Source organism: Brachyhypopomus gauderio, unplaced genomic scaffold, assembly GCF_052324685.1.
Source record: "Brachyhypopomus gauderio isolate BG-103 unplaced genomic scaffold, BGAUD_0.2 sc74, whole genome shotgun sequence".
Lineage (NCBI taxonomy): Eukaryota > Metazoa > Chordata > Actinopteri > Gymnotiformes > Hypopomidae > Brachyhypopomus > Brachyhypopomus gauderio.
The window spans coordinates 1,305,684-1,320,722 of NW_027506895.1; the positions used below are offsets into that span (position 1 = coordinate 1,305,684).

At 50.3% G+C, this 15,039-nt stretch overlaps 1 protein-coding gene across 10 annotated transcripts in view; it reads right to left on the minus strand.

The window, feature by feature from the left end:
* Nucleotides 1–15,039, minus strand: part of fgfr1a (fibroblast growth factor receptor 1a) — a 29,520-nt gene that overhangs the window by 8,515 nt on the left and 5,966 nt on the right. For 6 of the 10 annotated variants that reach the window (XM_076990311.1, XM_076990310.1, XM_076990309.1 and 3 more), the window contains 6 exons: nt 14,836–14,975; nt 7,789–7,848; nt 7,504–7,611; nt 6,808–6,980; nt 2,423–2,546; nt 562–752 (listed from right to left, as the gene is read on the minus strand). In XM_076990311.1, the coding sequence (XP_076846426.1) occupies nt 562–752; nt 2,423–2,546; nt 6,808–6,980; nt 7,504–7,611; nt 7,789–7,848; nt 14,836–14,908 (729 nt within the window). In that variant the 5' untranslated portion in view covers nt 14,909–14,975. Of the gene's footprint in view, nt 1–561; nt 753–2,422; nt 2,547–5,001; nt 5,042–6,807; nt 6,981–7,503; nt 7,612–7,788; nt 7,849–10,545; nt 10,846–14,835; nt 14,976–15,039 lie in introns of those variants that run through there. The other 4 variants (XM_076990313.1, XM_076990317.1, XM_076990318.1 and 1 more) reach the window with 4 other exon arrangements.

Consider the following 15,039-nt stretch of genomic DNA (forward strand, 5'->3'; position numbering starts at 1 on the left):
ATGGGGTAAATTGGCCGTTTCCTCCAGTAAAGCAGATTATGCTCGTTGCCAAGAAGACGGGTCAGATGTTCGCCAAACGCTGCGGCAGCGTCATTTGACCAAGGCGACAGGAAGCAGAGTGAAAACAGGTCATTGGTATAAATGTCAAATGCAAACAAATGACTTGAATAAGAGCTCAGGCAATATAAGAGGCTGGCGTGCTCGTCTGTGACAACTATATCTCACCGGAAACCTTACTGTGATGGAAAAAGATAAACAGCTTTACAGTATTGTATGCGATGTGTCCTGTGACCATGCTTAACTGATACAAAAGGACTAGAGCGATACAGAAACACGTCTCCACAACAAACGAATCAGGTTTGTTATTTTAAATCAAATACAGGCTGCTCCAATCACCGTTAAAAAGCGGTTACTGTGCCCGGCGTGCTATTCTGGAGGGTCTGCTGTTTGTCCGAACTCTCGAAATGAGAGTTTTAAGAGAGAAATGAGAGAAAGTGAGATTCAGAACTAATCAGGGCGTGGTTCTGGTGTGGCCAGGTGATCAAGCACCCCGGGTCTCACCTTTAACACTCGGACGTAGGGGTTCCCATCTTCCCCCACCTTGCTGCCGTTCACCTCGATGTGCTTGAGCCACTGAATGTGGGGCTGTGGATCGCTGAAGACCTTACACACAAACTCCACATCGCTACCCACCACCACGGTGCGGTTAGCTGGCAGGCCCGCCTGCAGAATGGGCCTGTGAGGAGAACGTTCTAGAATACACACACAAACAGAGAGAGAGAGAGAGAGAGAGAGAGAGAGAGAGAGAGAGAGAGAGAGAGAGAGGGGAGAGGGGATGAGAAAAACGGTGTAAGAGAAACTCTCAACAGGATGTAATGGGGTTCAACACGAGCAAGTGGCGTCGCAGCTTTGGACGGGTTATTGTGGAGGTCCGGGAGGAGAGAACCCCCAACACAACAGCCACATTACACACAACACATACTCACACTGATGCATGCTGAAACACTGCTGGTAGAGTAAACTCAGACTGGCCAGAGTGAACAGCTGTGAGGTTGAACTCCCGGTGGACAGAGTGAACACTGGGCAGATCAATTACGGACAGAGACCAATTACAGACCCAGACCAATTACAGACCCAGACCAATTACAGACCCAGACCGGCTCGTCTCACAAGGTGATGGGAATGAAGCAGCCAGCACCACTTCTTTGCGCTCATGACTCGGTTCTGTTAAGACATGCTGGATTCCGCCCGATTTGGGTTCCTTCTACAAGGATGACCGGCTGAATCATTCCACTGCACATACAAAGTACTCGACACCTAGAAATGGCGGGTGTTGTAGGCTAAATTATAAAATTATAAAAAACATTCCAAAGAGAAATTGTCCACTGGGGCCATTTAAGCCATCTTGTGTTACATTACATTAATGCCTTATCTCGTCAGAACCTCTCAGAGGCCGTCTAGAGGGACTCCTTCTTTTGAAGCTGCACTGTGAGTCCGATCTGATTGAGGTGGGTGGAAACCGCGCCCCGCACGGCAGAGCCCAGCCGAGGGAGTGTTCAGGAACATTCTGGAATCGGGGCTCCTGAGGGAGGCGTAGCAAACGGAGCGTCTGGAGAGGGCCCACGTCTTGTGTGTGTGTGTGTGTGTGTGTGTGTGTGTGTGTGGGGGACGCCAGCCACACGGGACCATCAGAGTGTGTGTGTGTGTGCACGCGCACGCATGGGTTTTTTGTTTTATGTTGTCATGGTTAGATTTAATAATGAAAGCGTCCTTGGACCTCAGTGTTCAGAGGGGTGTGGCTTTGATTTACTGACTACCCTGCTATGTGAGGAAAATCACATCTGTGCCAGCCAATCATCACCTGGGTACTAATTTATTCCTTCTACAGTGACTTCACCCTGAATCAGCAACTGCACTTCCAACTTTCACTTATACACGTACGTGCACCAAACAAACATTCCATTCTTTAAATGTCAAGGCGAATCAATACGCAACATGCGTCCGTCCTTGACGGAGACGCTGCGTTTACGTCAGTGCCCACACCCACGGAGGAGTCAAAGGTCCTCCGTTACATCCATTTACTTAGAGTGGTGGTCCCCGTTAATGGTATTGAACCAACACAGCGTCACCTACGCGGCAAACACACATTTGCATTTAATTAAACCAAGTTAATCCTACTCATGACTGCTGTGCCCCCTGTGTCAGAGGTTTGTCATGCGCCTCACAGACTAGCGGACGATTCGAAGGCACCCAGCGATTTCCAGCTAGACACGACTCAACAAGACCGCACACTCGAGACGGAGGAGCGCCGTTTGAGCGTGAGAACGTGAACCGAAGTGCGTGAGGAAAATCGGTTCAGCACCGCGGAACACGTCACGGTGTTAGCAGAGAAGCTAACGGTGCAGCGGTCAGGGTAACTCACCGACCACATCCAACTGGTAGGTGTGGTTGATGCTTCCATACTTGTTCTCCACAACACAGGTGTAGTTCCCTTTGTCCGAGGGCACCACCGAGTCCATTATGATCGACCACAGGTGTTCTCGCACCTGTGAGGGGAAAAGAGTCGTTAGGCACCGGCGACTTCATTTTCCTCGCTCTGCATATTTTGCAGCTGCGAAGAATCTTTTCTTTACTGGTCATTTCTACAAGTAAACTTTACGCTTGTCCACGGTCCTTCTTGGCAATTTATTTCAGCGATCTACTTCAAATGGACGGATTTTCCAGGAAAGTTCAGGCAAGGCCGTCAGGGGAATCTGCTCGAACATCCCAAAGACGACCCCCCCCCCCCAATCGCTGGAAGGCCGCAATCACTGCTCGCAACATCAGCAGCTCGTCCTCTCCCTCCACGTCTCCAAAACAAACATGTGTCCACCAGGGGAGGATGCTGGCAGAGAACCTCAACCCAGTCTGTCTGTAGCTGCTCCTCCACTAGAAACCTCCTCCTACAGCGAGTCCAGGCACTCGCTAGATCCCAGCACAAACTTCACTGCAGCTCTAACATATAACCGTCAGATATCTGCATGGGCTAAAGTTTGATGGTCTGCTTCATCTTCAGGGGCCACTGAAGAGGCAAGCCACCTCGGTGTGTTCTGTACTCATTATGCACTTCTGAGGAACCAGAAGGATAAAGGAGTTTTGCTGGGTTACATGTTTAAAGTGGGGTTATAGCCGCACCAGCTGCAGGGCCCCAGATGTGGCCGGTTATACACACACGCACGCACGCACACACACACACACACACACACACACACACACACACACAGGGTCTGCCTAACTTCCTCTCAACATATACTTAATGTAAATGAACAATGCAACTGGACTCTTGTTAAAAAAGAAATGGTGGTATGGAGGGAAGGGTGGGGAGCGGAAAGAGGGGTAGTGGTGGAGTGTGGCGGGCGGCTCATTCAGAAAGGCTGGGCCCCTGAAGCACGGCCCCACACCCCAACGACTTCAAAGGCCCACAAATCGCATGTGGTTGTACATATCTGAGCGCGGAGGAGACAGAGCGGCCCTGGTGGTCTGGATGCACGTTTATCAAAAGTACAGGCGTGCTGCTGAGCACACACACACGCTACGTTTTTACCTGCGTTAACGTGTGTACGCACGAGAGCAAGCACACGTCTCTCTGCGCGCGTGTGACTGTGGCACACAAACACTCCAGATGGTAAAGTGTGCATGGTAGGGGAGAGAGAAAGAGAGACAGAATGAGAGAGGGAGAGGGAGGGGGAGAGATATAATGCCTCCCAGCTGGGGAACACCTCAATGAGAAACGCAGGCATGTTCAAAACCACACAGCCACAAAAAAAAAAAAAAAGAAAAACACCCAACAGTCCCGGTGCAGGGAACGTCCTGCCGGGTTTCAGACGGATCTAAACAGAACAGTGGCGCTGCTGTTCTGGTGCTTATTAGAACGTCACTCGAGTCCTGGTCCGCACAAACACTAGCCAGTGGAAAACGTGACGAACGTCTGATGGTTTTATGACTCAAGACTTTAATAAAATTAAATAACTTTTGTGTTGAGCAGTGAAGCAAGCTAATTTTCAGGGAGAGTTTATAGCTAGTTTCCCAAAATAAAACTAATTATGGTAAAATAAAATTAAAGCATTTAAATTTCATGTCTACACACTATTTGTAAGGTTCAGCATACAGTACTACACACTTAAGCACTAGGTAAGGAGTAGTAGGTTCCTTAAAGCAGGAATACATTGCTTCAGAATGAGCTCACGATGACCGTGATGAGTAACACATAACTAATGTAACACTACACAGTGTGGTGAGTAACAGATTACTAATGTAATGTGACCAAAGGGGCTTAGTCATGGTGGGCAAACTTTGGCAAAATATGCTGATTATGAATTTTTTCCTAAAATCCAAAAAGGACCCTAAAAGACAAGAGAGGCAGTGCATTACAGTCATGAATATGACTACAGACAGACAGCGGTCCAAATCCAAGCCATGGAGAACGTCGAGATACACCGAGCTTCTATTGTCTGGTCCACAGAACCAAGACGAACGCGTAGAGACGTTTGTGGGGTAGCTGGGTAAATGGAGGACAAGCGGCGACACTGCAGCCCGAGTGGGACAGAAATCCAAAGCTTCCAGGTCAGGCTCTTCGGGCCCAGACCAGACATATGGCTGTTGGCTGCCCCGAAGGCATGGACATTCGAGCAGCATTGTGTTCGTGAGGACAGGTGTTAACTTTCAACCTGTGGACCAGGTGCAGAACCCCACCACAGACACTGCAGAGCAGACCGACACACACGACTACACTTCCCCACTTTCTGACTTTTGCCGGAACTCTTTGGAATGACAACATAGTGGACTATCGATTAAAAAAACAGTATTGAAAAACTGCCAAGATCCAATTGGATAGCAGCTAATGCTAACTGTTCCTGGAATTGTGTCCTTTTACACTTTAAAACTTTAAAGGCACTTTAAAAGGCACTTCCTTTTACCAATACTTTAAACCAGAGCTCATTAGAGCATAAAACCCTTCCTCACCTTGAAGCCTCCTATTCGCTGGTCTCTCTTAAACCCTCCTCACCTTGAAGCCTCCTATTCGCTGGTCTCTCTTAAACCCTCCTCACCTTGAAGCCTCCTATTCGCTGGTCTCTCTTAAACCCTCCTCACCTTGAAGCCTCCTATTCGCTGGTCTCTCTTAAACCCTCCTCACCATGAAGCCTCCTATTCGCTGGTCTCTCTTAAACCCTCCTCACCATGAAGCCTCCTATTCGCTGGTCTCTCTTAAACCCTCCTCACCATGAAGCCTCCTATTCGCTGGTCTCTCTTAAACCCTCCTCACCATGAAGCCTCCTATTCGCTGGTCTCTCTTAAACCCTCCTCACCATGAAGCCTCCTATTCGCTGGTCTCTCTTAAATCCTCCTCACCATGAAGCCTCCTATTCGCTGGTCTCTCTTTAACCCTCATCACCTTGAAGCCTCCTATTCGCTGGTCTCTCTTAAACCCTCCTCACCATGAAGCCTCCTATTCGCTGGTCTCTCTTAATCCCTCCTCACCATGAAGCCTCCTATTCGCTGGTCTCTCTTAAACCCTCCTCACCATGAAGCCTCCTATTCGCTGGTCTCTCTTAAACCCTCCTCACCATGAAGCCTCCTATTCGCTGGTCTCTCTTAAACCCTCATCACCTTGAAGCCTCCTATTCGCTGGTCTCTCTTAAACCCTCCTCACCATGAAGCCTCCTATTCGCTGGTCTCTCTTTAACCCTCATCACCTTGAAGCCTCCTATTCGCTGGTCTCTCTTAAACCCTCCTCACCATGAAGCCTCCTATTCGCTGGTCTCTCTTAATCCCTCCTCACCATGAAGCCTCCTATTCGCTGGTCTCTCTTAAACCCTCCTCACCATGAAGCCTCCTATTCGCTGGTCTCTCTTAAACCCTCCTCACCTTGAAGCCTCCTATTCGCTGGTCTCTCTTAAACCCTCCTCACCTTGAAGCCTCCTATTTGCTGGTCTCTCTTAAACCCTCCTCACCATGAAGCCTTCTATTCGCTGGTCTCTCTTAAACCCTCCTCACCATGAAGCCTCCTATTCGCTGGTCTCTCTTAAACCCTCCTCACCTTGAAGCCTCCTATTCGCTGGTCTCTCTTAAACCCTCCTCACCTTGAAGCCTCCTATTCGCTGGTCTCTCTTTAACCCTCATCAACTTGAAGCCTCCTATTCGCTGGTATCTCTTAAACCCTCCTCACCATGAAGCCTCCTATTCGCTGGTCTCTCTTAAACCCTCCTCACCTTGAAGCCTCCTATTCACTGGTCTCTCTTTAACCCTCATCACCTTGAAGCCTCCTATTCGCTGGTCTCTCTTAAACCCTCCTCACCATGAAGCCTCCTATTCGCTGGTCTCTCTTAAACCCTCCTCACCTTGAAGCCTCCTATTCGCTGGTCTCTCTTTAACCCTCATCAACTTGAAGCCTCCTATTCGCTGGTATCTCTTAAACCCTCCTCACCATGAAGCCTCCTATTCGCTGGTCTCTCTTAAACCCTCCTCACCTTGAAGCCTCCTATTCGCTGGTCTCTCTTTAACCCTCATCACCTTGAAGCCTCCTATTCGCTGGTCTCTCTTAAACCCTCCTCACCATGAAGCCTCCTATTTGCTGGTATCTCTTAAACCCTCCTCACCATGAAGCCTCCTATTCGCTGGTCTCTCTTAAACCCTCCTCACCTTGAAGCCTCCTATTCGCTGGTCTCTCTTTAACCCTCATCACCTTGAAGCCTCCTATTCGCTGGTCTCTCTTAAACCCTCATCACCTTGAAGCCTCCTATTCGCTGGTCTCTCTTAAACCCTCATCACCTTGAAGCCTCCTATTCGCTGGTCTCTCTTGAACTCCTTGCCATTCTTCAGCCACTTAAGCGTGGGCGTCGGGTTGCCGATGGCCTGGCAGCGGAATTTGACGGTCTTGCTGGCAGGAACCGCGTGGAGCTTCTTCTCCATCTTATCGAGCTGCGCCCACACCGGCGCCATTGCTGCAGCGGGCGAGGGTGGAGGGGGTGGAGGATAAGGACGTGAAATGGAGCACAGCAGACAAAAAAAAAGAATACGAGAGATTAGACGGGGCATGAGGCGCATGTTTACTGTCCAGCCGCTCACACAGGATTATTTAACGTAGCAAAACGGTAGCTGAACACGTAGCAGCAGCATCCTGGTGTCACAGGGGTTTAGGATATCTGTAGCACTCAGGACACCAACACTAATCCACCAAATGGAGTGAAAAACTATCGTCTCCCATCTTGAGGGCAAAGCACATTCCACAGAACTACTGAAGTACTGAAGGTAAATGAGGAGAAACCTCAGAGCTAGGGTCCATTAGTATTCCAGAGTTTCATCATGTTCTTCCTGGTTGGAGAGGATTCAACACGTTTGGGTTTAACCCGATACACAAGGCTCAGGAAATTGCACTTTGAGCTTTTTCGGTACGAGACTGTGGATTAGCGTTTTTCCAGTGTCGGCGTGTAGATTTGGGACCTCGGAGAAGACAAGCTCACTCACGCTGTTGCTCCTGGCTGTTGGAAGGAAGCGTTTGACTGCTAGACTGTTTCGTCTCCTCAGAGGAGGACTCATCATCATCATCTTCATCTTCGGAAGACATTGGTGCATCTGACAGGGACAAGATAGACACAAAGCCAAAGAAACTCAAAAAGCTATACAAGCATTTTTCACAGTTAGTCTAGCCTATGAGACAATAAGTGAGGTAGTTAGATTGGACTACTACTAATACTACAAACCTGAACTTGGTCCACATTTATGCTGATCTATAAAACACTCCTTGCTCACCTGTGGCATTGGCGTTCAAATACTCGCTGTGGTTCCCAGCAGGTCCCTGTGCGAGTTCTGCTGAAGATACAGAAAGAGAAAATGGATCGAGTTAGTTAAGAGTCAGTGCAGGAATTGACATAATCTAGTAACAAGGTCAGATTCCTGTTTGATCTTTGAGTACGTCATAGAGAAAATGGGAAGAAATCCACAACATCCTACTACAGTACTGTGCATTTGCAAAGGAACATTGGACAGTCTCGCCATCCGCTGCGTTCCACCTATACGTCACGATTCTGCCCAAACACGACATGTGGGGAGTGGACTTGTATGCACCCTGGTTTATTATTATGATGGAGTAATTCTAGAAGATTCTTAAAGGTTTTTGAACACACAACTTGTTTGTTTTCCTCAGACCCTCATTTTCTCTGGACTCTGGTTCAGGCGAACTCGATCTTGGCGTGAATTAGTCAAGGGCCTCAGACAGATCCAAGGGGAGGAGTCCAAATTCAATTGTGAGCAGAAAGTGGGTGGGGTCACAACCAGCTGAGCCCCGTCCCTCCTACCGTCGGGAGAAGGGGGTTGTCTCTCTTTAAGGTGGTGTGAGGGTGGACAACACAAGAACACTGACACAACATGCTGTTTTCTCCATGTTCCAGCTGTTTCCAAGTGGCTAGAAAGTTAATCTTCCATCTTAAAGTCAGCGGATTCTGGTTAGGGTTTTGAAGAGGAGGCTGTGGGGGGTCCATCTCCTGGGTCCTCCTCGTTTGTGAGGTAGGATGTTTTCATGTCACATGCTAATAGTCACTGCCTGAAGCTGAAATGGTGGTAGTGAGATCTTAAGAAGAGCACAATCGTCACCTGTTTCACATTCAAATGTGGAACGTTTCACAGAATTCAGTTGCTGTGCCTCCAACTTTATTTGAAATTTGAATAAAAATGTAATTAAAAAAATTGAATTTTAATGTTACAGAATTATGAAGTGATTGGTCTGGCATTACAACCTGGCATTTAATAAAATATATATATATATATATATATATATATATAAAAAAAGTCAACTTTTTCATTTGAAACTGCTCCTGATGGCAAAGGGTCATAGGTGGAAGTGTGTGAATAAATTAAAACAGAAAACCAAAAACGACCCCCCCCCCCCCCCCCCCCCCAGACACTAGAGGACGTCTGAGTGAACAGTCCCGCCCTGAAAATAACATGCAAGCGTAGCTCCTACGTACAAATGCATGTGGAGCTGAAACTGAAGAGATAAAAATGGAATCACACTTACAAATCCAGAACCCCCTACTGGGCAGTTCCACCCAGTCACTACTATTAACTTTGTATGCCGCACCTCCCAGACAGAGACAGGGAAAGTGTAAAGAGGGGGGGAGGAACGGACAGACAGACAGACAGACAGACAGACAGGGGGAGCAGGGGTTGAGAGAGAGGAGAGATTATCAGGAGGCCTGTAGCAGCAGGTTCCTGCTACAGTGTAACCATGACGATCCCAGTAGGGCCTAGATAAGGTATTTCCTGCGTTGCATGTGTCTAACAGACTGCTAATCCTGACAGGAACGAGGGGGGGGGGGGGGGGGGGGGGGGGGGGCTCAACTTTCCCCTGAAAACATGAGAGAAACACGACGAGAGACTTCAGAAACCTTCGCCTGAAAACACGTCAGAGTGCAGACAGGCGCCAACACTAAATGATTGTTGACTTTATATCGCGCCTAACTAGCAGCTGCTAAGCTGTTTTTACAACACTCTACTTTTCCTTCAGCTTTTTCACTCCTGCCTCACCCCACGCGCTCAGCACACCTCTCTCTCTCCCTCCCTCTCTCTCTCCCTCCCTCCCAACTATCCTGCTGGTTGCCATGTCTTAGGCACCATAAAGAGAGTCCTGTAAGAGTGTGTCACTTTGAAGTTTGGCAGAACGTAGCTACCATAGCGCGCACACACCTAAATATTCAGTCGATCTAATTTAACTAGTAAATTTGCAGAGCTCTCTACTGAATCAATACACCACATACAAAACAATCTTAACTTCCAATTCGAAAAAATCTCGTCAAACCTGAACGTGTCTAATCTCTCGTGTACATCTGCACATTTGGAGCAGCATCCGTCCACAAACTCCGCCCCCTGCGTGCACGGACGCACCTCGGATACGAGCGGCACGGGGCCAGTTGCCGAGGGCTACATAAATGCCTCGTGCCGTTATCAGCAATCGTGTTGGCGCAGCGGAGACACTGCAACCCTCACGAGTTTGTGACGGGAGAATTCCAATAACCTCGTGGCTCTCGGCCAGCACGGACCAGGACGGAGACGTTTAATGGAGACACGTCGTCACCGGAGCAAACACAACTCCACGGTGGATATCCACCCACAGAACATTCGCAAAGGAAAGAGCTTCAGCGGACCAGGACTCGGACTAGAGTCTAACGCCGGGTGACGTCCGGAGAACAGATGTTGGCCTCTACTGCCAAACCTACGACCCCAGTCCAGCCAATGAGCCGAAGGGAAGGGGAGACTGTTAGACAGGCAACTAAATACTCACAGTGTAGTTTATACAAAGGTTTTGTTTACGAAAATCAAAGCTATTGCCAACAAACAAACCTCTGGACAAATGATTGCGCTGTAATATTTTCCAGTGACGTAAACAAGCCACAGCGTAAAACTGTTGTGTGTGTGTGTGTGAGAGAGAGAGAGAGAGAGAGAGAGAGAGAGAGAGAGAGAGAAGAGAGAGAGAGAGGAGAGAGGAGAGAGAGAGAGAGAGAGAGAGCGCACCCGTGCACTCCTGGAGGATGACACGGCCGGCCAGCGCCTTCACAGTCCGAGGTGGGCTCAGGTCGGGTCAAATGTTTTTTTGGATAAGGCAGTTAGGCTGACCCTCACTCAGGTGCACTGGGAAAAGGGACCGACGTGCCTGAAAATCACTTTAATGATACAAACTCATGAAAGGAATCGAAGAAGAAGAAATAAGCAGCACAAGGGTTCTGCAGGTGTGCTAGAGAAGAGGGGAGGGAGAGAGGGAGAGAAAGAGAGGGGGAGAAGAGGGGGAAAAAGAGAGGGAGGGAGGGAGGGAGGGAGAGTGAGAGAGAGAGACAGAAAGGGGGAGAAGAGGGGGAAAAAGAGAGGGAGGGAGGGAGGGAGGGAGAGAGAGAGAGACAGAAAGGGGGAGAAGAGGGGAGGAGGGAGAGAGAGAGACAGAGAGGGGGAGAAGAGGGGAGGAGGGAGAGAGAGACAGAGAGGGGGAGAAGAGGGGAGGAGGGAGAGAGACAGAAAGGGGGAGAAGAGGGGAGGAAGAGAGAGAGAGACAGAGAGGGGGAGGAAGAGAGAGAGAGGGAGGGAGAGAGACAGAGAGGGGGAGGAAGAGAGAGAGAGGGAGGGGGAGGAAGAGAGAGAGAGGGAGGGGGAAAGCACATGAGTTGAAGATTGCAGCCTGCATGGGAAGTAATACAAGAAGAGAACGACCACTGGGATTTCCTTTAGGAAGCAGCACTGGTGGTTCAGCAGGGAAAGAGAGGGAACAGCTGACAGAAGGAGAGAGAGAGAGAGAGAGAGAGAGAGAGAGAGAGAGAGAGAGAGAGAGAGAGAGAAAGAGAAAGAGAGAGCGAGAGCACATTCTAGTTCTGGAGACAGATTCAAACTCTGGCAAAGCAGCGGTGTGAGGAGTGTGTGAGACGCAGGAGCAGCGACCTGGCCACAGGAAACGCAGACGGATGTCCACAGATCACACACAAACCCGTGCTGGGCGAGAGGAACCCTGTGACAGGCCGCACACCAGCCGTGTGGCAGCGTGGAGGTCTCGGCCCGAGGCAGGAGCTGAACGGGGGAAGAGTCGCCCCTCCCCCACGGCCCAGACAGGCCTTAACCCAACCATACATGCCAACAGCACAAAGACTGCAGTTCTACAAACAATCACAACCTAACACACACACACACACACTCTGCAGGGGGGAGTCGAGGGTGAGATCAGCCTGACCCGCTGAATCACACCTATTGTTCTCCCAGTCACTACCAGTCCCCATCTCTACAGAGAGAGAGAGAGAGAGAGAGAGAGAGAGAGTGTGTGTATGAGAGAGAGAGAGAGAGTGTGTGTATGAGAGAGAGAGAGAGCACGAGCGTGTATGAGAGACAGAGAGAGAGATAAAGAAAAGGAGAAGGCAAAATAAAGGGGAGGAAGACAGAAAGAGAAGAGAAGGAATGTAAGCATGTCACTGTGGAAACAAATACGGATAAGCTAGACGCACGCACGCGATTTTAAACTTTTTTTTTTTCCTTCTGAGGCTCAGCTGGTCACACTGTCCCACCGTGCACAACAGGCGCATTCCAGGAAAACACCCAAAGTACGCACCAGACCGAGCGCTTCCACTCGCTCGTAGACCCAGAAGGGAACAGGTTCTCACCACAACACCTCATCCACCTTCCTTCCAGACAGACGGCCTTCAGGCGTTCGGAGCAGGCTCCGTGTCTGTGCCCTCGGGCCGGCACCCACCCGCGGCCTGCCAAGCACCCAGGCAGATAAGGTGGCCCAGACAAGCAGGGAGAGGCCGTCGGGGCAGCTCAACCCCGCACAAGCTCTCCTGGAACCTGCAGACACGCTAAGCTTGATCTTCCGCTATTCCGCCTAACATACTCCAATACCCACAATCCCTTTTAATTCTTAAAACGGAAGTGATTTTGTTTGTTTTTGGGTTCTAAGCCCCTCCCACCACTCAGATCCGTCGTAAAGGTCAGGTAAGCCGAGCCCTCCCACCAAGTTTTCCCCATTTCCTCCCCCGTTGACCTCTAGTCAGTCAAGTGGGCCGTTCCCGCGGCCTCTGGAAGGAGTTTGGAAGTTCGGAGCTAAAGGGGTCCACAATGGAACAGCCGTTAGCGCAGCCCAAACCCTCTCAGGACGAGATGGGGCCCCAAACACATGCAAAGGCTCCCATGACACATGAGGGCCCCACACCTTTCCATAAAGGGTCCATTCTGCCCTTAGCATACACGGATGTCAGCACCTAGCTTTTACTAGAGCTGTAAACATTACGCAGGGCTTCATTAAAAGAGCGCAGGGAAAATACGTAGAGGAGAAACAGAAACCTATGGCTCGTGTGGGAGGACCTGCACCGTGTCGTAACCGGGAACAGGACGGGGTCCTACGCAGAACTCAGGAGCCGTGCACCGAGTCCTCTACTTACAGAGATGCTTGTGTAAACCAATTTTCCACCTCTCATCATCTCCCTCAAAACAACCAAAATTATCCCCCCCAAAAAAAAAAGAAAAGAAGAAAAAAGACCAACGTGGGCTGAGGGATATACAACTCCTTAAGGGGCAGGAATCCACGGTGGCCGAGGTCCTGGTGTTTGGTTTCGTTTGTTTTTTCCTGAGGAGGAGGAAGACAGACCGCACAAATGCCAGCGTGTCAGAACACTCATCGACAGCTGAAACTATCATTCACTCCACAGGAAGCCGCCAAGGGGGGGGGGGGGGCGAAAGCTCCCATTTACCGTGACAAGAGGAAGAAGGAGAGGAGAGGGGGAGAGGACCTCCGAGCTCGCTTGACCATTTGGTGATGGAGTAGCAGACAGCCTGAAGAAGCCATCCATCATGCCCCAGACTCTCCCCTTCTGTCCCTCCTCCATACACCCCGGAGGGATCCCTGAAGGAACCATCCCAAACCCCCCCAAACCCCCCCCCCCCCCCCCCCCCCCCCCCCCGGTTAGGTACCGTAACCCTCGGTAAATGACAGAGGCGTCAGAACATCAGAACGATGCAGGCAAACTCTCACTGGCGCCATCTTGACTACCACAGACTTCTGCCTCGTCTTTTGGATGGTATATCTTCCCCTCGCTGCCTGACTATCTCTCTGCTGAATGAAACCAGGCTGTCGTTCCCAGAAACACGATCTCCACTGTGAAGACCGCCACAGGGCGCACTGCTCACCGTCTCCTTAAAGAAAAAAAAGGGGCAGTAATTTAACGTTCCAGGTAGTCACGTCTTCCCTTGACAACAAATACCTATAGAGAGCGGGGGAGGGGAGGCTGCACGTCTTTTTTGCGTAGCTGGAAGGTCCAGGTGGCAGGGACGCCCCTCTCAAGGTCCCCCGGGTTGAAGGGAAGCAACCAAAACCTGGTTTAATTTAAGGCTTTTACAGGCACAGTAAGGAGAGAGGGAAAGAGAGGGAGGGAGAGAGGGGGAGAAAGAGAGGGAGGGAGGGAGAGAGAGGGAGGAAGGAGAGAGAAAGCAAGACAGACAGTGCCTGTAGCATAACCCAATAATTGTAGTGTTTGGAGCTGCGCCGGGCCCCGCTGGGGGGGCGGGGCGGGGGCGGGCCATGGGGGCGGGGCACGGGGTGAAGCACAGCACGTCCGGGCCTGTGAGCGAGGCAGGAGCCCTCGCTCCGCTGGAACGCTGCCAGGAGACACATTTTTCAGGATTTCATTTCATGGTGGCGCCCCCCCCACCACCCCCACCCCCCCCTGCATGGTATGGAGATCTGCGGTAAAGGACTCAAAGTCCCTCGTACATGTTTTGGAAAAGCATGTGGACACCTGAATGGGGCCTTGTTGTGAACCACCCATACAGACTGCAGGCACAGAATACCCATCATGCACTGCAGAGCAATGGGCACTTGGTTGAAAGAGACATTTTCATTAAAACGAGCCCATACATTGCTGAAAACTTTATTCTAGTCTGCGAGCCAACTGAAGCAGACCTAGCAAATTGGATTCCGACAAGCCTGGGAACGTTTCTCCTCTGCAGTGACCATAATGTAAGGGAGAAAGAAACATATATACTTAGACATGTCAGAAAGATAATGGCCGTCAACTCTGCGAGTTTGGCTTTTGCAAAAAAATCTTGGACTCCTTTCCAGAACAAATCGGAAATCCTTGGTCTACACTGGCCAAGTTCAGAAAGCCCTTCCAAGGAACTGCTTAGTTGTTTGTGCAACGCTCTGAAACGCCGCTTAGTGAAGAGTGATACCACAGACTGTCCAGACGTGTCCAGATGTGAACAGAAACACTGCATGAAGGTTCTCTTGGACAGTCGGCCCATGAGCTGGTGGCGGTAGAGAAGAGGTCTGCTTACCTCGTTCTGGGCTGGCGGGCCGGGCCTGGCCCAGCAGCACGGGGGCCAGGAGGACGCAGAAGAGCAGGAGCATGGTCTTCAGGAGGAGCTTCAGCGCCGTGGTCTACAACATCGCTGCGCGCCCAGCACAGCTCTTCACCCTGAGGGAGAGAGAGGACGTTACACACCGACACCCGTCTGCAGAACACACACATCTGGAACGCT